The 23599-nt window shown below is 36.8% G+C and overlaps 1 protein-coding gene across 2 annotated transcripts in view; it reads left to right on the plus strand.

Annotated features, from left to right (window-relative positions):
• Positions 1–4012: 4012 nt before the first annotated feature.
• gpc6a (glypican 6a) overlaps positions 4013–23599 on the plus strand; it is a 168105-nt gene continuing 148518 nt past the window's right edge. For both annotated transcript variants that reach the window (XM_056737570.1, XM_056737571.1), the window contains exon 1: positions 4013–4483. In XM_056737570.1, coding sequence (XP_056593548.1) covers positions 4324–4483 — 160 coding nt within the window. In that variant the 5' untranslated portion in view covers positions 4013–4323. The remainder of the gene's footprint in view (positions 4484–23599) is intronic.

A 23599-nucleotide genomic window follows, 5' to 3' on the forward strand; every position in this document is an offset into this window, starting at 1 on the left:
TGTGTGTGTCTGTCAGAGTGTAAGTGTGAGTCAGCATGTATTTGCGTGCGTGCCAGTCTGTGTGCACATTAGTGTGTGTGTATGTGCGCGTGCATGTATGCAAGTGCATATGTGTGTAAGTATGTGAGTCAGTATGTGTGTGTGTACGTGCATGTCATTGTTTGTGTGTGCGTGCAAATCAGTGTGTATGCGTGTCAGTAAGTGTGCGTGTCAGTAAGTGTGCGTGTCAGTGTGTGCGTGTCAGTAAGTGTGCGTGTCAGTGTGTGTGTGTGTTTGTTTGTTAGAGCAGGAAGAGGCTGGAGAGGAACAGAGTAATATTGAAGCACTAACACACACATGGAGGAGTATCGATCCGTCAGAAGCGACTCTATCCTGCAGGACTTGAGCTTTATTGTTGCTGGAGCTTCCTGAACACGTGGTGGTCAAAGCGATATACTGTGTCCCTCACTCACTCACCACCTCACGGGTTAATAAACCTGCTGATGGGACAGGACTTATTAACTCCACTCAATAAACATCAAGCAGAAGAGGACTGAGAGAGGAGTGTTATTCAAACCATTACGGTAAGAACAAAACCAGCAAATCAACTACAAGTGATTCTACTTCTGTGGTAAAAACTTAAAGAGCTGCCTTGCGCTCAATAAAGCACACTTTAACCTTGTGTTTAGTTATCCCGCTGATTGAAGTTATAATTGCATAAAGAAGTTATTTATTATGGGCTGTAAATATCAGACCAGAAAAGTGCCCATAAAACCAGACGTGACACAACGCTTTTAAAGTAATAAGTTGCACTGTAATGTAAAAAACTCAGGAAGCCTCAGAGGAGACACGTGTTGCTGAGACAACAGGCAGAAACAGTCTCTCTCTCTCTCTCTCTCTCTCTCTTTCTCTCTCTCAGCACCTGCAGTCAGAGGAAAACCACTGACCTTCCATGTGCTAAAAAACCACAGAGTAATCCATCTTCAGGATGCTAAGTGCTCCTCATGGCCCAAGGCTTGCAAACCCTCCGCGCTGATTCTGGATACTGTAATGCATTATCACAAGAACAATAAGAGTACATGTCCAAGATGTTGATATTTGTGTTTGTGTCATTCTTTAATACAAGTTTCTTTTACTTTGTAGATTAGAACACCGGGTTGTGTTTTGGTCCAGTATGGTACATTGTAAAAAAAATCTGTACAAAAAGAAATTACCATAAAAGTACCTGTAAATGTATAGGATATATATTCAATTGTTTTTTGTTGTAAATTTGTTGTCTTGTTCTGTAATTTTTTAGTTTTCGACAGTATTTCCAAAAATAAACTGTAAAAAAAGAAATCTTGTTTAAAAAATCTGAAACTTTCTGGAAGCTGTTTTCCTGTTAAAATTAAATTCAACTCTCCTGTTTTTCTTCTTGTAAATTTGCCGTATTTCAAAATGACATGAAAAAATATGTTAAAAACAGTACAATTCCCATTTTTACATTTTAATTGGAAAATCTGTAAAAAAATAACCCACAAAAAGTAACTCGTAAAATCATTTTGTGAAATCACAGTTTTTTTCACAGTTGAGGCCATCTGTCAGTGTGTTTTTCATGCAAGATATCAATGTATGACGATATTATGAAAGATAGACTTGAAAGTTTGCTAAATGAAAATGATTAAACGGTTCTCAATCACATATTCTCTGTTTCTGTTGTCACACAACAGAGCGACTGTGAAAAAGAGACTGAATAACCCTTTGAAACTAAAAACACTACACCACCATCTGCTGAAAGAAACACAGAGACATTTTTGAAAAAGTCAATTAATCTCATCGCTGTTCAGAACTATTTCACAAGGCTAATTCGAATTCATATGTTCTTCTTTCGCAGGTCAAATAAGTTTAAGGTGGGGATTCACTATTGCTTTATTTAAGAATTTGATTTTTTAATTCGATTCACACTGTATGAATGAATAGGAATCAGGAATCTGCATAAATAAATAGATCAGCCTGAAATAAATCACAATAATGCATCAACGCTTGAATAAATTGCTTTAATATTTTTATATAATCATTGGAATCTTTATGTAGTGAATGTAACAGAGATTACATTTCACAAAGAAGATGGTGATGTGTGGCTGCACAGTATGGTGTGTTAGCACGTTGTGTATTGTGTGAATTCTGTACCCAGCTGTTGTGTGACATTTTCCAACATCAATTCCAGCCTGTGTGTGTGTGTGTACCAGAAATATGTAAAGCACAGTCGTATATTGCATAAATTACAGGGATGCTCTGTAAATATAGAATATTTATTGACTGCACGGCAGGTCATCAGAGATTCTCATTCTGTGTGAGATGCAGAGATACACATGTGACAGTAAGAGTGATGTCTGCAGAATAATAATAATATGACAATGAAAGCACAGCACAAGAACCCAGTCCACATGATAACAATATTGTGATTTCATTTGAAAAAGACAACATACAGAATGTATTGAGACGAGGTTCATATGGTTGGTGACATTTAGAAAATCTGCAAGAACATATGGAAATGTATCACACACAGATGTTTGCATAATTTTCGCAAGTAAATAGAATAAAAATTCAAAGCTACACAGGAAAATTTCCATATTATAAAACCCACAGCATTAGTAAAGTGACTTGGGAACGTAAGACTCTCATTTTTAATGACAGCACACTCAACAGTTGATGTGGTGTTGTTGGAATTGTTGTTTTATAATGCCATGTAAAGCACTGGTCAACTTCCAGTTGTGTTAAAATGTCCAACCTTCAAATGAGAAATACCTTTATATTGATATATGATTGTGCACTGTAAAACTTTGCTGTAGTTTTTTCAGCAGGTTTGCCAGTAACTTACTGTAGATTTAATTACTACTTAATATACTTTCCAATTAGTATTGTTTTCACTCACTTTAACCACAATTAAAAACACTTTGACTTTCGAAATTCAAAATGAGCATTAAGAGACTGGCACTTGCACAGCAACACTGCAAAACATTACATTCATCCTAAGCATTTTTCTCTTGATTTCTGTAAAATTGTTTAAGACTTCTTAAATGACGATACATTTACAGAACAAGAAAAGTGACCCAGGTTATTAAGCTTGTTTTATGAAAGAAAAACATATAAGCTAGGTAATAGGGTTTAAACAAAATTGAACATTAAATCTACAGTAATTTTCTGGCAAACCTGCTGCGAAATTACAGCAAAGTTTTACAGTATGTGATTCCTTATTTATGTACGTTTTTTTGTCCGAACCTGAATTCAATCGGCCAGACATGATGACGAGATGCTACAGTATGACTCCCGATCCAGCGCAACTCGATCAGCCTTCAGTAATCCAGTCCGGGTTTTTAAGCACTCGCACTGGCCATTGGTTTGTGTGTTTAAAAGCCTTTCTTTACGTTTTTGTGGTCTTATGTTATATCAAATGTTGGATTCCGTATCATTCAAGTACAATTGTAGCATAACCTTAAAATATATTAACATATAAATAATTATATGTTTGCTAGAAATTCAAATGTGTTAAAGCAAAATAAAGCTCAGTGTTGTTATTATGAATGTGGACGTTGTGACAAAACAAACGTAAAAAGTTCTAACACCAATAAACGCTAGTAAAAAATATAAAAAAATCAAAATTATGTTTTGCAATTGTATATTGTACCGTTAAATAATAGCAATTATAATATTCTGGCTTATTCTGGTGATAATCGATTGTAAATTGATTATATTTTACTGATAAACGCTAGTAAAAATAAATTATTCAAATTCTGTTTTGTAATTTTATATTGTACCATTACATAATATCTATTCTAATATTTTGGATTAAAATGATAATCGATTGTAAATAATTGTATTTTTGCTGTAGCATCTCCTGAGGCAAAAAGTCCACCAGTCTTGAGAAATCCAGTCCGTGTTTTTTCCGAGGCTCATACTTGTCTGCTGGTTGTGCGGTTTTTCAGCGTGTGTGTATGTGTGTGAGTGTGTGAGAGAGAAAGATATGAGAGAGAGAGAGTCAGGATTCCTACTTTCCCCCGTTGATAGAAACACAGAGCGCGTCTGTATAGAGCAGAAGTTCAGGACGCGCAGCTCCTGCTCCATTCTCAACAACTGGAATCTGAAGGTTTTCACTTTTTATTTCACGTTTATTTCAGGCGGATCCGTATCGGACTTCTGCTATGTGGTGGATGTGAAAGAAGGCGTGATTAATGAGCGATTGAAACATTTCTCAACCTGCAGCTGTAGATTCCGGTGCGGCGAGCGCGTTTCTCTCCACGGATCGTACGCGCGGATCGTGCGCCTTTACGCATCGGCTGGATTTTTGCGCACGGGAGTGTTGCGATGTCGCGGACACCTGTCGTGATTTTCACTTCTCTGTGTCTTCTCTTCTTTACGCTGTCATGTGCCGGAGATGTGAAATCGCGTAGCTGCGGCGACGTGCGCGAGGCGTACGCGGTCAAGGGGTTCAGTCTACATGATGTGCCACATCAGGAGATACCAGGTGAGGGTTTGCCATTTATCCTGCTTAGATTACGGGAGAAATTTTCCCTAGTTTGTCTTTTTAAATGCAACAATTTGGTGGGGAGCAGGTCGTGCTCGTGCAGAACGACTTGTTTATCATTAGCTTCATTGCGCCTTGTGGTGCTGTGTATTATGGCGCAAGGAGGGTCAACTCTCGCATTGCATGTGATAAATGGCAATGTTTTAAGAAGCTTTAGAAAGCACCCGTCATGATGAAGCATAAGAAATGCGTTCGGCGATCATTGTTGTGATATTGGTGCGAGTTTGGCTGTTCAATTTCTGCATCTTTAAGTATCAGAAAGTTTGAAGTTGAACAGGTCTGTGTGACTTAAAACCAAATGAATGTGGATCTAAGTGGGACGTTACCTGCTGTGGTTTTGGTCGATGTGATGTGAACGCAGAACGCATTTAATGTAAATGGCTTTAGAAGGAATTCATGTGACTTGCCATTTTTGGGGCTCCTCCTTTTTAGTAAATGTATATTTTAACTGACTCAAAGTGCATATCTACGCATATTCTAAAATTTCACATTAAAGGTAGAGTCGCATCTGGTTCAACTGTTGCGCGCTGAGCATGTTTTATTTGAGAGAAACTTACAGTAACGCACGGTAAACTTCTACCAGCAGCTGTGTTTAGATTTAACAACGCTTCAGTTTTATGTGCAGTTTTAGTGTTACTTAAAAACCTAGAAAGGTCACTTAAGGTTCTTTTTTAGTGTCACACAGACATTACAGGATAAGTGTGAGTTACAGCCCAATCTACCTGTGGATCGTATATGGTGATGCTCTGTAAACTACGGTCCTCCACTCCCATAAACTCTTTTTGTGAGTTTTAGACCCATTGTTAGAGATTTACAGTGTTTTTTATCAGCTGACTGCCTCCAATTAAAAAGCTGAGAGTGAGTGTACTATAAAAGAGTCCAGTAGGTGTCTCTACTCACTCAGCCGGAGTGTCTGTTTAACACTGGATTTATAAAGTCCTGCAGGCCATTTAGAGTCGAGTTGAGTTGACTGCACACTATGCACAGATTTTTCTTGCATTATCTGTTTTGAAGTAATCACATTTAAGGGGTTTTACCCGGTAAAAGCAGATTATCATGGTACGAACATGATGCATGAGAAGAGAGCTGAGATCATGCTGTAATAATGTTTCATTCCACAAAGCGATTTAATCTGGCTTTAAAGGACATTTTGTTTCTTGTACCGATAGCAGATGTTTTATAATGTTTTATAATTGTGGTATTTAGACATGATGACTGTATACAAAAGTTGAGTTTAGTTCTAAAACTAACGTGTCTTTTAGTCTCAGGTTCTTAAGTTTCAGTGCTTGTGAATGTTTAGTGATGAATCTAAAGCAGCAAATCTGTATCTGTGACTTAATGTAAAGCGTGAACCTGAACTGTGCGTCTGAGTACACATCTCATTGTTTTTCATGAATACGATTCTTTAAGTTTTCCCCGTGGTTATACCGTATGAACGTACTCTTCAGAGAATCCCGTTTCAGGCGTCCTCTGTGAGTTTCATCGGCTTTAGAGAGAGACTCATGAGAATATACACTGGATGTGTTAATGCATGATGTGTGTTTATGTTGTAATACCCCATATTTCACAATTTTCCTCTGATTTGGCTGTAGGATATTTTGTGACGATTGTCAGGTTTGTGTGTGTGTATACAAGTTCGGGCAAGCTTTCCCAGAGTGCTCTTTGTTATTTACGCATCTCTGAAAGAAATCGAGACATTTTGCAACAGCAACAGCAACAGGTTTGTGTGAGGGTTAGCTTTTCATAATTTTATTATAGAAACAATTGTGTGTCTGTGTTAAATGATGTTTTGCATGACGTTTAATAGAAGTGTGTTTGTCTTCAGAAAAAACCCGACTCCAGCTTTATGATCAAAAATTTCATTTATTTTTCATTAATTCGGTATTCTGCGGGGGACATTTACTGTATGTGAACTGCTGTAATGTAGAAACGCCTGGCAAATGATATGTAACATTTTCAATGAGAGTTTGTTTTAGAAACAATGTTTAGAGGAAGGAACCGTGAAAACAAGAACCTCTGAAATATAATTGAAAACAGCAGGAATGACTGTGAAATCATAAATGAATGTGAAAATCGTAGAGGATAAACTGAATATAACGACTACAGTATCACATCATACGCTTCACTAAAGAGATATTCAGCCTTCTGTTGACGTGTATTAACATTTATGTTTGGAGCTTACATCATTTTAGATATGGTTACGTTTATGTGTTCCAGTAAACATCATGCGACCTAAAACTCTGATTTGAAAAACACTGTAAAACAGCATAAAGTAATTCAAAGATTTATAAATCTGTACAAACCTAGATGTGTGCAGTAGATAAGTGTGTGTGTGTCAGAGAGATGCAGAACACGTGATTGTAAAGAGCATCAGATTTTAAAGTGTCTCTTCATCCCGCTGGAGAGATTCATGGGTGTGTGAGAACATTCCCAAAACATGACATTATATTTCCAGACTCTGACCAAAGAGACAAACATCTCTCTCTGTCTGTATTGGTATATTGCGAAATACAGGAGGACACACACACACACACACACACACACACACATGTCTGGCTAACTATCTCCGTGGGGACAGTCCATTGGCGTAGCCTTATGAGTTGTATACTGTACAAACTGTATATTTGATCCCCTAACCCAACCCCTAAACCTAAAGACTGTAGAAAACATTGAAGATTTTAAGGTTTTCAGAAATGATCATCTGTACAATTTATGAGCTTTTGTGACACAGGTCCCCATGAGTTGGTGTGCATTCAGGTTTGGGTCCCCACTAACATATAAAAACCAAGTCCACACACACACTTTTGTCTTCTGATAAATCATCTGCTCCATTAATCCCATGTTTGATTGTTTCTTCTCTCATGAGCTCATTTCAGGTCTCAGTTGGTTCTTGTTTGTGTGATGAGCCTTCAAATCGGTGCCTGACAACACAGGTCACGAGGGAAGCGTTACACACACTTGACTTCACACTAGCATTATAAATACACACACTGGACATTATCGACATACCTTATAGAAGTGAACTTTGACACTAAAACATTTATGTTTATCTGGAATTCTTGGCCGATTGAAATGAATATGTATAGCTTCGTTGGTATGTTTTAGTCTGACCTGCTCTCATGCCATTGATGGATATGTTCAATACCATGTTTGTTAAGTAATCGTATGGTTTTGCACAACTCCGACAAATGAAGCATCTCGTTCTACTCCATCTCTGTGGGATACTTGCAGGTTACTTTGCAGAAGTAAACTATGGGTGTAGGTGGATTTCCCAGAAGTCACGGCACATGCAGTTTTACGCACCATTTATGGTATGGAGCAGATGTACATTTCTTTCGTACTAACTAACATTTTGAAAATACGAACGTTGAACATTTTTTCGTTAGAATGACTTCACGAACGATCTACACAAAAATTGCTTCTGCTGAATGAGACCCATTGTTTTAATACACAAAGCATTTTTATATTACGTTTTTTATACACCGTCTCTTTTGATGTAAAGTAGAACTTCGTCTATCAGGGTATAAGATCACAGTCACCTCTGGTGGTATTTTTCGATTAAACAGAATGTGATGGATGCTGTATGATGTCTGCTTTTTTTGTCATACTGTGGCATTTCAACAAGTGTTGCACACACGTAAGGTGAGATCTAAGAGACGCTCCGGGTTTAATATCACAATCCACCGTATGTTGATTCAATCTGTCTGTACCTGTCTCCACCCGTCTCTCCTCACTTCTGTCTCTCTCTCTTGCCGTCTGTCTTCTAATCACCGGCTTTAATGAAAATCTAAATGTCGGCGTCACCTGAAGACTGTAGGCTTTGATCGGGCCGCTCGTGCCATCGCCTTATTTGTCCAGCGCTGGCGTGTTGAACCACAACCATTTGCATTCATTATTTCGCACAAACAGAGAGCGGTTTGCAGACATCACGCCTGTTAGTAGGCGAACTGACGTACAGAGAGAGAATCATGTAAATTTATGTGGGACCAATTAAGAAGGTCGCCGCTATCTTGGAAAGGTGACGTCTGTAGCAAAGCCGAGTACATCAGAGGAATATTTATCTACAATTATACGCTATATTCAAGACGTTTATTAAAACAAAGCTATCATTAGCTCACACTAGTGTCACTTTCTCTCCTCTCTTGGATTTTAGAATATTCTCACCACTCTTTTTTTTGGTATAATAAGTAAGCAAAGTTTTTAAGCTCCAGAAAAAGTTTATTTTTTTTAATTTGATTTGCAAGAGGAACAGAACAAGGTGTTGAAGTAATTTTTGGTTCCACAAAGAACCTTTTAGTGAAGAAGACTAAACCTTTTTTATAATCTGAAGAACCTTTTTTTTCATAACAAAGAAATTTTTGTGAAACAAAAAGGTTCTTCTGATGTCAAAGGTTCTGTGTGGAACCATTTAGACGAAAAAGGTTCTTCTATGGCACCTTTATTTTTAAGAGTGTTCTGTCTCTTTAAGAGCCGCGTAGTTATATAACCATTACAGAACTTCTCTCAGCTCAGAGGGTATATGTTTTCATTTTATTTTATTTTATTGTTCCAGTGGCAACAGAGAAATATAATATTTGCTCGGGGCCGGTGTATAATGTAGCAGAAAATCCGAGTCTGTCAGTTTCTTCATGTAAGGACTTCTGGGAAATCCACCTACATCGCCTCCAGTAATACCGCTAGAAAAAGGAAGATCCAGACAAACGGATGAATTATTTATAGATAAATAGATTTATGTGTATCAAAGGCTGTTCATTTTCATTACTGTGAAGAACTTTGTGTTGACATAGATGCGGACGTCTGAAATCTATACCATATCTAAAGATTTTATTTCCCCACAACAATGTGCATTGTTTTCTCACATTAAATCTCCATAGTTTTTTCTACAAATGAGCAAAGAAAACATTGTTATGAAGGTAAAACATGATTATTATTCTTTAATAAAAGGAGCAAGCGCAGCAGTTCGTGACCAGGAAGATTTTGATCTATTTATCTTCGCCAGCGTTTGAAGGGAATGATTTTCAAGCGCACAAATCTGACGTTCGCCACAGCAATGAACTCCCATTCAAATTCACTGCGAGCCACGTCTTGCGTAATTGGTTTTTCTTAACGTCTCCGAAATAATCCCGAGCACAAACACGTGGCGTACGAGCAGCCGCCCCAGAGGAGAAGGGATGTAGAAGCCACTTAATTACTGCTAATGAGAAATACTAACACAAGCACATCAGGTGCCGCTGGATTAGATGATGGAAGGAATATTTATCTACTCAACAACACACAACATCACGGCAAAATCCCTCCAGGACGTGTGAAATTCAACGTTAAAGATAATAATAAAGGTTGATGAATTGAGAAATAACAGTGATGATTTAACGTGATTTCTCGGGAAATATCATTTATTCATCCTCAGATCATATTAAAGCGTTTTGAGTTTCTTTCTTCTTCACAACACAAAAGAAGTCATGTTTTTTATTGTCCAATTCATATCAATCAAACTGCAGTTGGTTTGTTTTGAGTCAAGCCGTAATAACAAGCAAAAAATACAGCTAACTAACACAATAAAAAGAGATTTTTGAAAAATGAGTTATCTCATTTTGGAAGCCATCTCTTCAGATGTTTTAAAGAATGTTGATAATCAAACTCCTTTGACTTTTATAGAAACAAAACCACCGAGACATTTCTCCAAATATCTTCTTTCTTGTTCCACTGAAGAAAGACTTGCACACAGATTTTGAATAAACGATTACAGAATTACACAGGTCTTTTTTTTCAACTACAGAACGTGTGAGGTTGAGACACTGGATTGGGAAGCTTCATGCTTCACACGAGATAATAAAGGTATGAATATTATGGGAATTGAGTGACGCTACCAGCTGTAGCGTTGTTTGGAAGCGTGGGTGAGGTGAGAATCTAATGCTTTGTTTTGCCCCGTCAGTGGTGAGATGCTGAGAGCGTTTCTTTGCTGTTTCCCTCCGAGCGGCTAGAAAACCAACAGTACATTATTCCAGCGTTGCTTGCACTCGCTGTCGGCATCACTTGGGATTAGGTGTTGTGTTTTCTCCCCCCAAACTTTCCCTTTCTTTCTCTGCTTGTGTGTTTTCCTGACTTTAATGCGGTGTCCCTAAAATAGCTGATGTCAAGGTAGCATTAAAGTTGTGTTGTGTTACCCGAAACACATGAGCTGAATGAGCTGTCAAACCGTGACGCTTGTTATGGAAAGTGCTGCTGCTTTCTGAAGCGTTTGTGGTTGTAACCAGTTAAACAACAAAGATCGTTGTGTTGCTGAAATGTTGAAGAACGGCCAGACAATAAGTCAGGTTGGTTTGTAGCCGTGTTTGGCATTCACGTGCGATTTGGTCCGAGCAACACTTTGTAGCTCACATATATGGAGGTTTGATGTAAGTCTGGCTCTGGCCGTGTCTGCTTTGAATAACGCTGTGAATTACTTCTTGTTTAATTTCTATGTGCCACTGGTTGTTTACAGCATTAGAAAAGCACCTTTTCTCCTGAAACAACAAGCTGTCGTTTATTTAACAAGCAGAAGCTGTAATCCAGAGTGACTCGTAAAGTATGTTATAGATTTTACATTTACATTACAGTTATGTATTTGGCACACACTTTTATTCAGAGCGACCTATTAATGTGTGATCTTAGCTTCATTTTCTGTCAGTTAAGCTTCAGTAAGACTTTACGGTAAGCCTCCTCTTATTAAAGGTGCAGTTTGTAACTTTTTGCAGTAAAATATCCCAAAACCACTAGGCCAGTGTTATATATTTTGTTCAGTTGAGTACTTATCTCAATATGTGTATCTCAAATGTTTCCAACTATTTATAAATCGTGAGAAAATTGTCATTTTAACCAGTGACATTGACCGGGTCTGGCTGTCAAGCGCGTCATACCCGTGTTACCAAAAACACTTGATGGAAAGCCTGCCAGGCTTTTTCTGTTGTGTGGATGAAACATGTTATATTAGCAAAATGAAATATTCCAAGTACTGTTTAAGTAGTGTTAAATATAAAAATAAACAAATGTATTTGTCTTTTATTACAATTATAAATGTTTTCTACCTCAAACAGACCCAAACTTTGATCAAATAACTGTTTGAACAGTTTGTGTTGAGTGTTTATATACCGGCTTCCACGTTGTGTTATGCACTCACAACTCAACATTTAACACACAAATCTCAACCATTGTAACAATCAAAAAGAATCATTCATTAGAAGAACTCTAAACTCAACAGATAACAAACAGTAACAACGATATAAAAGCATAAATGAAACCAGCAAGAACCAACAAAATTTACTTTAAAAGAAAAACAAATAAGAAACACAGAATTGAACATGCTGCAATGCATCGTGGGAACTTTCAAACTCTTGCAATATTGTTTGTTCAGATTACACTGTTTTGTAAGTTAAGCAAACTTTCTGACGCATTTTACCCAAAAACTTGAGAAACAGTCCAGTCAACAAAATAATCTTTGTTAGAAACACATTTTCTTCAGTATATGCAAAACAATCATTTGACTACTTTAACTTAAAAATGCTAGGTTCAAGTTACTTATTTATCTTTGTAGGGAGAACATTTTCCAAGTTGGATTTTTTACCATGGGACGCTGATCTTGCATGTGTTTAGATTCCTTTACTGACAGAAAACATATGATTATTAAATCGATCAACAAGGTTAGTATTATTGTTATGTCTTTTTCTTAATTTAGCATGAGTTATATATTTACTGAAGAAGCAGTAATCGTTTTTGATCATCTGATTAAATAGTAATAAATTAGTTTGACGAATTATAATATCTTTTTGTAAAGTGTCACCAGAACTTCTCATACTTTAATATAATAATAATAAATAACTGTTAATTAATTTTGATTTCATTTAAATTAAATGTGACTTATGCAAATAGAAAGCACTCTCATTTATTTAGGGTTATTTATACAGTATACAACACAATGTATTGTCTTCATGTGATTTTCAATCACTGGTAGTTTAGCTTCTTAGTGATTCCGATACAAATACAAAATACATCTGTGTGCTTTATCTGATGAAATGCTACATAAAAACACCAGTGCCTGAGTCTTTGAGAGTAAAAGTGCAGCTGTGCTGTACAGGAATTCATCTTTAACTCAAGTGCATTTTCAAGTCAGTCAGCCCAGGGTCAAAAAACAATGCTTCAGAAGTTCATCCAGAGCGATGTGCTGCTTCAGAGCCCGTCGTTCATCCTTGCATCTCTCTACTCGAATGCCTGCACGGCCCAGTCCGCTGTCAGGAACTCCATTACACGCCAGTCATCCTCACACCACAGTCCTTCAGACACACAAACACCTGTGTGTGAGAGAGAGAGATATAGAGCAAAGAAACGTTGAATGTTTAAACCTCAATATAAATGTTTGTCTATGTTTTATGAGAAAAATAATATTGTAAACATTATGACTGCAAATTGTTGACTGGATTTTGGTTTGTATATTTTAGTAGTTTGTGTTTGTGACGGGCATGTTTTGAGCAAAGCTGAGCGAGTGAACTCTTTTCATTGAAACCGATTGTGGCGCTCTCAAGTGGGATTGTAAGATTGATGGTGTTTTGGGTTTATGAGCAGCACCGGTTGGATTTATTCGGCTAGCCAATTTGAAATGAAGGTGAGCGAGCATTTTCATTATCTACAGAATATATGGAAGGTATTTCGTGGCTGATCGTGGCATTGACTGCAGGTGGAGTTAAATGGCGTGACGGATTTTATTAGATCATTTATATGACTTTAGCATTGTTTATTGATGTCCCATGGTGTTGTATTTTTTAAGAAATGTTGACCTGGGTAAGGTTGCACCAGTCATTCATAAGTTCTTTCTTAAAGGAACATTCCACTTTTTTTTCCAAAACTCCCCAAGAGTTTTAATAAGTTGAGTTTTACCGTTTTGGAATGTATTCTGCCGATCTCCATGGTCTTGCGATAGCACTTTTAGCATAGCTTAGCATAGATCATTGAATCCAGCCAGACCAGTAGCATCGCATTCAAAAATGACCAAAGGGTTTTGATATTTTTCCTATTTAAAACTTGACTCTTCTGTAGTTATATCGTGTACTTAGACAGGCGTAAAATGAAAATTTGAAAATTTAATGTTGCTGGTGCAACCGGCCCTAGTTCAGCAACTGCTACGTGCAAACTTTAACTTCATCTTATGCAGATTTATTGCAGTATAAATAGATTCAGAATTGTTTACATATTCCATTTTAATGGTATAAATACTGCACAATTACATGTATATCATGAAAATTCTTTGCTGCCTTAAATTTTTAAGCACAGTTAACTTGGAGTCCCGAACTTACTATTTTACATGATATAATTTAAAACATAACTTGAATTTATGAAGAAAAAAGACAGTGATTTTAAAGTTTAGCTGTTAAAGTTAACACCTGCTAGTGTTGAGTGTTTTAGTTTATTTTGCAGTAAAGTGTGATGTAGTTGTGTACTGTGTGTGTATTTATAGAATCACAGTATGCACCAGAGGTATTATTGCAATGAAAACAGGGTGGATTTTTTTGGGTACAGAAGTGGTTAATTATACAGTGGGGGATTTCAAGCTGAGGTGCTTTGTATAGTTTTGGTATGGGTGTATGAAGTTCTCCCTCTGAGACGTGACCGTGTGGGCTGATGACCCTTGAGACTTCATTAAAGCTGCTCGGGGCGAAAGCTTTTTCTCTCCTGGTGTCTGTTACGATACCCTCACAACAAGTTCAAAGGAATATTCAGGGTTAAATATGCCTTGAGTGCTCTTGACAGAGACAGTAAGTGGTCTGCTGTTGTTTTCTATAGCCCAAATCTCAAAGCAACTCATTGAAACTCTTTTATGATTTAGCGACTCGTTCTGAACATTATGTACAGTCTACATTTGCCCATGTGGTGGGTTGTGTTTAAGGGTCATATCGGGATGAACCTTCATTGCTTTTTGTAATGATAACTAGTTTTGTAGTATTCACTTTGTATAAATATATTTAAAAAAAATCATAATATGATTAAAATTCTAGTCTAAAAAAGTAAATAGGGTCGGTACTGTGATTTTATGAGTAATGAAAATATACAGGGTCTATTTAGAGTTTTTTATATAGTATATAGGGTCCATTTTGATTTCAAAAGGGCTTTATTGAAATATATAGGGTATGTTTAGAGTTTATACGTATTTTAAAAAGTATATGGGTCAGTTTTGATTTTAAGGGGTCTTAATGAAAAATATAGGGTCTATTTAGAGTTTGAACAGTATTAAAAAAGTATTCAGGGTCAGTTTTGATTTTGCAAGGTCTTTATGGAAATAAATAATCCTTTTATGGATTTTATAAGGTTGTTAAAAAATATATAGAGTCTGTTTTTATTTTACAGGGTCTTTATCGATATATATGGGGTCAATTTATATCTTATGAAGTTGTTTAAAAGTATCAGTTTTGATTTTATGATGTCTTTATGGAAATATATAGGGTCAATTTAGATTTTATGAAGTAGTTTAACAGTATATAGGGCCAGTTTTGATTTTATGTGGTCTTTATGGAAATATATAGGGTCAATTTAGATTTTATGAAGTTGTTTAAAAGTATCAGTTTTGATTTTATGATGTCTTTATGGAAATATATAGGGTCAATTTAGATTTTATGAAGTAGTTTAACAGTATATAGGGCCAGTTTTGATTTTATGTGGTCTTTATGGAAATATATAGGGTCAATTTAGATTTTATGAAGTTGTTTAAAAGTATCAGTTTTGATTTTATGATGTCTTTATGGAAATATATAGGGTCAATTTAGATTTTATGAAGTAGTTTAACAGTATATAGGGCCAGTTTTGATTTTATGTGGTCTTTATGGAAATATATAGGGTCAATTTAGATTTTATGAAGTAGTTTAACAGTATATAGGGCCAGTTATAAATTTTATGTGGTCTTTATGGAAAATATAGGGTCTTTTTAGAGTTTATAACGTATTTAAAAAAGCATATAAGGTCAGTTTTGATTTCACAAGGTCTTTATGGAAATATATAGTCAATTTAGATGTTATGAAATTGTTAAAAAAGTATGTAGGGTCATTTTCGATTTTATGTGTTTTTTATGGAAATATATAAGGTCAATTTAGATTTCATGAAATTGTTCAAAAATATATAGGGTCAGTTTTGATATTACAAGGTCTTTAAGGAAATATATAGGGTCAATTTAGATTTTTATGAAGTTGTTAAGTATAAAGGGTCAGTTATGATTTGCAATGCCGGAAATATTTTATAAGTTTTCAATGTCTTTATTCGGACCTATTTTTGTGCCTTAATGAAGAAAGTACTTGGTTTCTGGCTCTGACGGGGTTAAAAAGTACAGACTGTGGGGTAAATTTTTGATGTCTCATTTTTAAATTACACACCAGAACAATACATTTATTTAATAACTGGAATGATGTGATGGAAACCTAGGTGACCTGAGGTGTAGTTGTTGGTAAAACACAGACTTTGCTTCTACTCATCAACATGCCTCATGTGATTGGGTGTTGGGATGAGGTCTCGAGCCAATTTCCGTAGCGAGATTGATGTGTGAGCGTTCGCGGCGTGCCTGTTTTCTTTCTCGTGTGTGGGGTCTTGTTTATTTTTTATCTCCCGAGTGGCTGCGAGACATATGCTGCACTTGATCTCGCTGCTAGAATGAGAACTCTTTGTTTTCATCTGATGCAATTTCAACATATTGAAGCTTTAATTCAGTTCTACTTCAAAGATAGACAGAGCCTCCTTGAGACATGACTGAGCACTGTCACACTTCTCACTGTTTCCCACGTAATCTCACATTAAATGTAGTAAAACCATTGTTTTGCCAATAGTAATCCACGCGCCAAACCAATTAATTATTTTTGTAAGGGTTGATTTATATATGTAGATTTGATCTTGGTAGAATTAGATGAGAAATATTTGAGTTCTTTTTAAAAAGATTTTTAAAGGAGAAAGTTGTTGAAATGTTATCTGAATCTTAAGGTAAAAGTGAGATTTATATAAAGTATATTAGAAAAATCTGAGAAATAGGACAAATAAACAAATGTCTCCACATTATCTCAATTAAATCTCATTGCTGTTTAGGCGAGAGAATGATTGTGTTATTATCCCCGTTTGAAGAAATATCCAATCTCACTTTGCTTTTTTTAATACTCTACTGTAATGATGTGCCAATTCGCCTTGTTGCTTGGCAACACAAAGTTAATGTGATGCTTTTTTATGACTTGGCAGGAGAATCGTTAAGTGTTTTTAATAGTCTTAATTATTTACTGAATGTATCAATTTGTTTATTCAACAAATTGTGTCGTGTCTCCTTAACCGCAAGAGAATCGCTGTAATTATTTAAGATACGCAAGATTCATTATTATGGAGAATGTAAAGTATTGCACTCTTCTTTAAATGACTGTCAGGATAGTAGTCATGTAGATACTGTATTATATTATAAAGGATTATAAATATTAGTGTATAACAAAAGGTTTCTTATAAGCGTCTCAAAACAGAGGTGTTGAGTTTTAAGGGTTTTAAACGTGACTTCCCTCTGATGGATTAAAGTTGGATGCAAGCGTGGCCGCAGTGAATTTGACTTCGGTAAGCTTGTGTCAGCGCTCAAGTATTAAACACATGAAGTCGGTCAGGAGCCCTCCAGTATTAACCGCTCACGTACGACTGATGTTGACTGTGATGTGAGAAGAGTTTAAGCTGCGGGCAGAAACCGCCATCACCAGATTTCAGTGTTTTCAATGGGCTGGTAACTGAGGGATTATTGTGTCTCCCTCAACAATAAACTGCCCAGAAGAGAATATTGCATTACTAAAATGATCGAGAAATACTGAGTTAAGGGATTATCATGGAGGGAATAATTAATTAATGAAAAGAGTAAACACTAAACAGTGAAATCTTTTGAAATGACGGTCTTGTGTTTCTATGTCTTGGTTCATTCGGTGGGGAACAATAGATGATGTTCAAGGGCGTATAAAGTATTACAGTGTAATAGCGAAGTGATCGCGATCCAACAGCGTTGTTTTATTCTGCTGTAGGTAGTTAATAATCACAAATGAGATTTCTTTAATGACTTACTTTAATGTCTTACTTACTTTGTTTGTCTTGTTTTCCAGTACAAATCTAAAAAAAAAATCTCGATGAGCAAAACGACCTAAGAAAATAAGTCTTGTTTTAACACAAAAAAAATCTGTGAATATTTGCTTAAAAATGGAGTAAGAAAAAATATCTTGAATTTGGTTTGACCTTTTTCTCAGTCACTAAATTCAAGATTATTTTTCTTACCCCATGCATCTTGCAAAATGCATCTTGATTCAAGAATTTTTTGACATTTGTACTGGAAACAAGACAACTGTACACTGCCAATACTACTTAGTTTTTATGTCTTGTTTTTTCTTGATGAGCAAAACGACCTAAAAAGTCTCTAAATTCTCAGTCACTAAATTCAAGATTATTTATCTGAACCCCATTGGCAGTTTTTTTTGCTAATTTAAAGTACAAATTCACTGAAATTTCATATTTTTTGTCTTAAAACAAGACTTGTATTCTTTGGTCGTTTTGCTCATCAAGAAAATGGATCTTGATTCAAGAATTTTTTGACATTTGAACTGGTAAACAAGACAAACATACTAAGAAGTGTACGTTTGTCTTGTTTTCCAGTTCAAATGTCAATAAAATCTTGAATGAAGATGCATTTTCTTGTTGAGCAAAACGACCCAAGTAAATAAGTCTTGTTTTTATATCTAGGTTTAGATTTAGTCATTGAGCAGAAACTTTTATCCAAAGCAATTTACAAAGAGTTCAGGGAGAAATAAGCGATATGTCATACAGGAGCAATAATACAATAGTATTTAGTTTCAAGCCTTGTTTTTATATCAAAAATATGAAAATTCAGTGAATTTGTACTTGAAACAAGCAAAAAATCTGCCCATGTGTCAGAAAAATAATCTTGAATTTAGAGACTGAGAAAAAGGTCAAACGTTAATTAAAGATTTTTTTCTTACCCCATTGGCAGATTTGTTTGCTTTTTCTAAGCAAATATCTACACAATTTTGTTATTTTTTTGTCTAAAAACATAACTTGTTTTCAAAGGTCAGTTTGCTCATCAAATGCATCTTGATTCAAGAACTTTTAGACATTTGTACTGGAAAACAAGACAGACAGTCATTGTTTGCAGTAACATTTAATGGAGGCCAAATGGAAACTTGCTCAGATATTTCTCCTGAGAAAAAGAGTCATAAGAGTTTGAGAAGAGATGTCCATAATGTGCCAAACTGAGCTCAGATTTGTCTCGTCTGCAATCAAGTCTTAGTGAAGCTCAACTCAAACATTTCTCATCACATTTCACCTCCCCAATCTACATGCATTTACACCTCTCTTCATGTGTTTCAACAATTGCACTCTCATTTGATCATCCAGAGCAATTTCAAGAGAAACTGACTGAGTTGAGATCTGAAGTATGATAGTGATCGTGTAGCTCGAGAGGTTCGCTGGAGGAGAACGTGTTTAGCAAACGTCCATTTAAATTCTCTCTGTTCTTCATAAAAACCTTGTTGAAGTACCAGCGGCTACGACATCTTTTGTTTTCCGTGAGACAAAGAAGTGATAGGAAGCGAGGATGAGAACATGATGACAGAACACCAGCAGCATGAGAAAACACAAACATGTGCTCGCGAGCGACCGCGTTGCTCTTTTCAGTCTGAAAGCACAGATGGAATAATGAAAGGCAACATGTGAGGGAGGGGTCAGGGAAAGATTGTGCAGTGTGTGTCTATTAGCCGAGCTGTGCTTTAAGGGATTAGACGCTTTGATAAGCTGTCTGCGGATGGCATCGGGTCACGGGGTGTCGGAGATGTTCATTTAAAAGCTCTCCCACTGTTCATCTTCTGGACGAGACTAATGGTGTCATGTCCCGTCGTTTCTTAAGGACGGCTGATGGCAAACAATCATCTCAACAACAGGATGGAGGGTTTATTTGCGATTTAATGTGTGCGAGTGTTTTAGATTAGCGCTCAGAAAGCGTGTCCTGATGTCTTCTATTATACAGAGAGCTTTGTCGTAATCAAACACGGTGGATTTAATTGCGAGAGCTCTGGAAGTGCGAGTGACAAATGTCTGTGAGCGCTGAAGTGTGTTGTTGAAACGAGACTTGTCACAATAACACATTTCAACACTGACACCAGAATCCTTCAACGCTTGATATTCAAATATTCATCAGATACAAACTCAACGAGATTCTCCACGTGTGACTGGTGTTATTTAAACTAGGGCTGGGCAAAAAAGTATAATTCAAACTTTTTTTTTAATTCGGTCGATTTTGATTCGTAAAAGTCGCAAAACGATTTGAAAGTTATTGCTACTACTCTACACTTGATGTCACTTTTCTTTTTACAAGTGCTAGACGTTACAGTAGGCCTTCAACAGGAGGTGTATCGTTTATTCATTGTTTAAATAACACAGCGGATGCGGGTCGTCAAATTTAAAAGCACCTTCAATATTAAAGGCAGCGGTTCATATTATTGCAGCATCTTTATGGCTGATTTTGTGATTATACTATCTTAAAGGGGTCACATGACACGGCCAAAACTAATATTATCGTTTATTTTAGATGTAATGCAATGTGTATTAACAACTTAAGTTTCAAAAACGCTGTATTTTTTAAATATTTAAAATATTTAATAGACATCATCGGCAAAGCAAACAATATTAGAATGTTGGCTTCCTTTGTAAAGAAATGTGTTGTTTCTACATTCATTTGAAGATAAAATGTGAAATTATAAGAATGTAAAAGCATATTTAAAACCATAAATGCTGTGTATGTGATTAGATTTATTTTTTATAGCTCTAATATATACAGTATGTCATATATCACCATTCAGCCTAAACATTTTGGGATTCATGTTTTTTTTTGGTTTAAATTTATGCAAGTTTTTTTTTTTTACGTTTTTGGATTGTTTGTACACTAGACAACAAGACTCGCTGACTGACTTTAATATCTTTCGTACACATAAAACGAAGTTGTCAGAGTTATAAATGTGCTTTCAGCTTGAGTCTTTAAACTACGTGAACGTGTATTGTTCAGGCTTCTCTTAATCTCCTTCGATTTTGATGTTGAAGTCTGAAGTAGAGAGAGTAAGCTGTTGGATATCCCGACCGCTTGTTCTTCTCTTTCTTCCGTTTTTGTTGGAAATTAAACAGTTGATTTGGTTTGTCAGGCAAGTGTCGTTATTATTTTGACTCATTGTTGGGATTAAACGGGTTCTAAAACTCTTTTCTGACCTTTTCAACTCTCTCTGTGAAGTTTTGACTCATCCCGCGGTGTTTGTGCTGTGGGCATGAATGATACGTGATGATTCAGAATTTGTTGCTGTTTTGAGAACGTGACAGTCTTCACGTAGGCGATTAACTTAGTGAAACATATCCCGTAGACTTTTGCTAAATACTGTAAGGGAGACTTCTTTATCCGGTTATGTGAGGTCACCCAGAAGCCCACAGCAACACCCTGACAGACAGCATCACAACAGATGGTTTTCTTCAGAAACATTCACTCGTCGTCATTGGCCTAACACTTTAAAAACAGTCGACGACTGGAAGCAAGCTTTAAAGGACAAGAGTCAGGGAAATATCAAGGGACGGACAGAAGTTTGATTCTGGAAAGGTTCTGTCCTACAGACTTTCTTCCAGTTGAAAGTGAAAAGCCACAGTGTTGTCTCAAGCCGTGTGTTGTGGGATTTAAAAAACACCTTTGATTTTTCTGTGTTTTTACCCTTCAAGAAAGACTTTGTGTAGTCTCCGTATAGGGACTCACTGTATCACACCCCCCGGACCGCCGCTACGGAGAAAATGTAAGAGATGCTCAACTAATACAGAACGAGTTTCAGCCGAGGTGTCACATCACACGTGAAGCTCACTCTCGGGACGCCTTTATTGTTGTTTACATAAGAAAATCATTACACGCTTGACAGAATTCGGCATCGCTTGTGCCCACGGGGAAGTTTGTCAAGAAGTATTTTAAGAAATAAACAAACACATGACTAATGTTACCATAGCAATGCATTCTGAGTCATTCAAGCACATGAATGTGTTCCACTGAAACTTTTCAAAGTTTTCACATATTTGGAAGCGTTGGTAGAAAGATCATTGTGTACAGAATTAGTTCACATCTGTCTTTTCTTTAACACGTGAGCTGATGTTTTCACTTAAAATCACTTAACAAAAATTTGAGATTAAATTCTGTTATCATTCACTCCCCCTCAAGTTGTTCCAAACCTGTATAAATGTCTTTGTTCTGCTGAACACAAAGGAAGATATTTGGAAAAATGTCAGTAACCAAACAGATTTGACTCCCCTAGTATTTATTTTTCCTACCACGGCATTAAATGGGGGATGAGAGCTGTTTGGTTATGACATTCTTCCAAATATCTTTTTTTGTGTTCTTCAGAACGAAGGAATGTGTACGTTTGGAACAGCTTGAGTAAATGACGACAGAATTTTCGTTTAGGGGGTACTGTTCCTTTAACTTAAAGTTAAGCTCCTCTGAGACACTCGCTGTTCTGCCCTTTGGTTCTCTACACAGACTTTCAGCCCAATCAGAATTCCCAGAAGTCGTCTTACCGTTTAGTACTTTAACTTTTGAAGCCGTTTGATGTAAACGTTTATTTTGACAGACGCGATACCTTGTGAACTCTCAACAGATTGGATAACAAGCTGCAGCGAAGCGTGCCTCTGGGTCTCAAAAGAAACCGGTGGCCGAAACTCGCCTCTCGCGCATTTCCATTTATTTTCCATTTGTTTATTTGTTCGCTTCTGTCTTTTTATGTTTGGGCAAAAAACACATTTGTCACGAAGCGTCACGGCCATCAAAGTGTATTCGCACGCTGCGTCGCACAAAGCATTTCATTTATTTTCCTCCGATGGAAAGAAACGTTCACTTATTTTTCAGCCGGCGTAGCAGGTGAATTCCTGGTGAAACTGCGCCACTATTTATGCTTTGAAAATAAAGCCCATTGTCCGTGAAATAATCAAAGTGTAACAGGCGTTCGCCTCAGATGGGGAAGTCACGCACCATTAGATCCGTGAAGTCTGTTGGGATGGAGGTGAGGTGGGATATGGAGGGAAGAGTAATGTGCCATCATGTTATCGCATGGGGAATTAGACTAACATTTAAACAACCAGACCTGTGACGTGCCTTACTGAAGCAGGACATCATCCAAAGACACGCACATCTCCACGTGACGGATGAGATTTGAAGTTTGCGTCCTGGATAATAGCCGACATAATATGTGCGGCAGTGCATTGTGGGTATGATAGTTACCAGAGGTTAACAACCTGCCGGATGAAATCTTCTTTGCGGAGATGCCGCACAAGTCCCATTTTTGGTTCCCTAAAGAACCTGGTCGTCTGCTCATGAAATGACCGTAGGGAGCACAGCTCGGTCGGCTTTTAGCAGCTGGTCAGTGTAGCAGCTGAGTCTCAGCGGGTTGTTGTGAAGGGAATGAAGGGAAAGGGTCGAGCCGGAGACGTCTGTGCGGGTTTGGATAGGGGCTAGAATGATCCGCGGATGCCTCGGGCTCCTCCTGGGCAAATGCAGTCACCAGCTGCTACCTGTAACACACAGACACGCTCCAGTTAACATCTGTACAATGTGCAGCCCTGCAACAATTCTCCCTCCGCATTCCCTGTTTTCCATTCTCAGCCCTCCAAAAAAATGAAGGCTGTTGGATGACGGATGGATGCGTTTTCATTTATCATGGTTTCTGGCGTCAAACCGGATATGCGATGTGATTGCAGGAAGGACATTTGGGATAGGTGATAGCAATGCAAAGTGATTGATTATCAAAAATAAAATGTGAATTTTCTGGAATTTTGCTTTTATTCCCATGTGAAAAAAATGAGTTTTTACTTCAGTTTTTAGTTATTAGTATTCGATAGTTAGAGTATATTACAATTTAGAACAATTTACTGTATTAAATAAATTAAGTGTACGTATACTATAGTATTTAATGCAGTTCTCTATAGTTACTGCAGTAATTTAATGTATACTGTAGTATTCTG

This window comes from Triplophysa dalaica, chromosome 2 (genome assembly GCF_015846415.1).
Source record: "Triplophysa dalaica isolate WHDGS20190420 chromosome 2, ASM1584641v1, whole genome shotgun sequence".
NCBI lineage: Eukaryota > Metazoa > Chordata > Actinopteri > Cypriniformes > Nemacheilidae > Triplophysa > Triplophysa dalaica.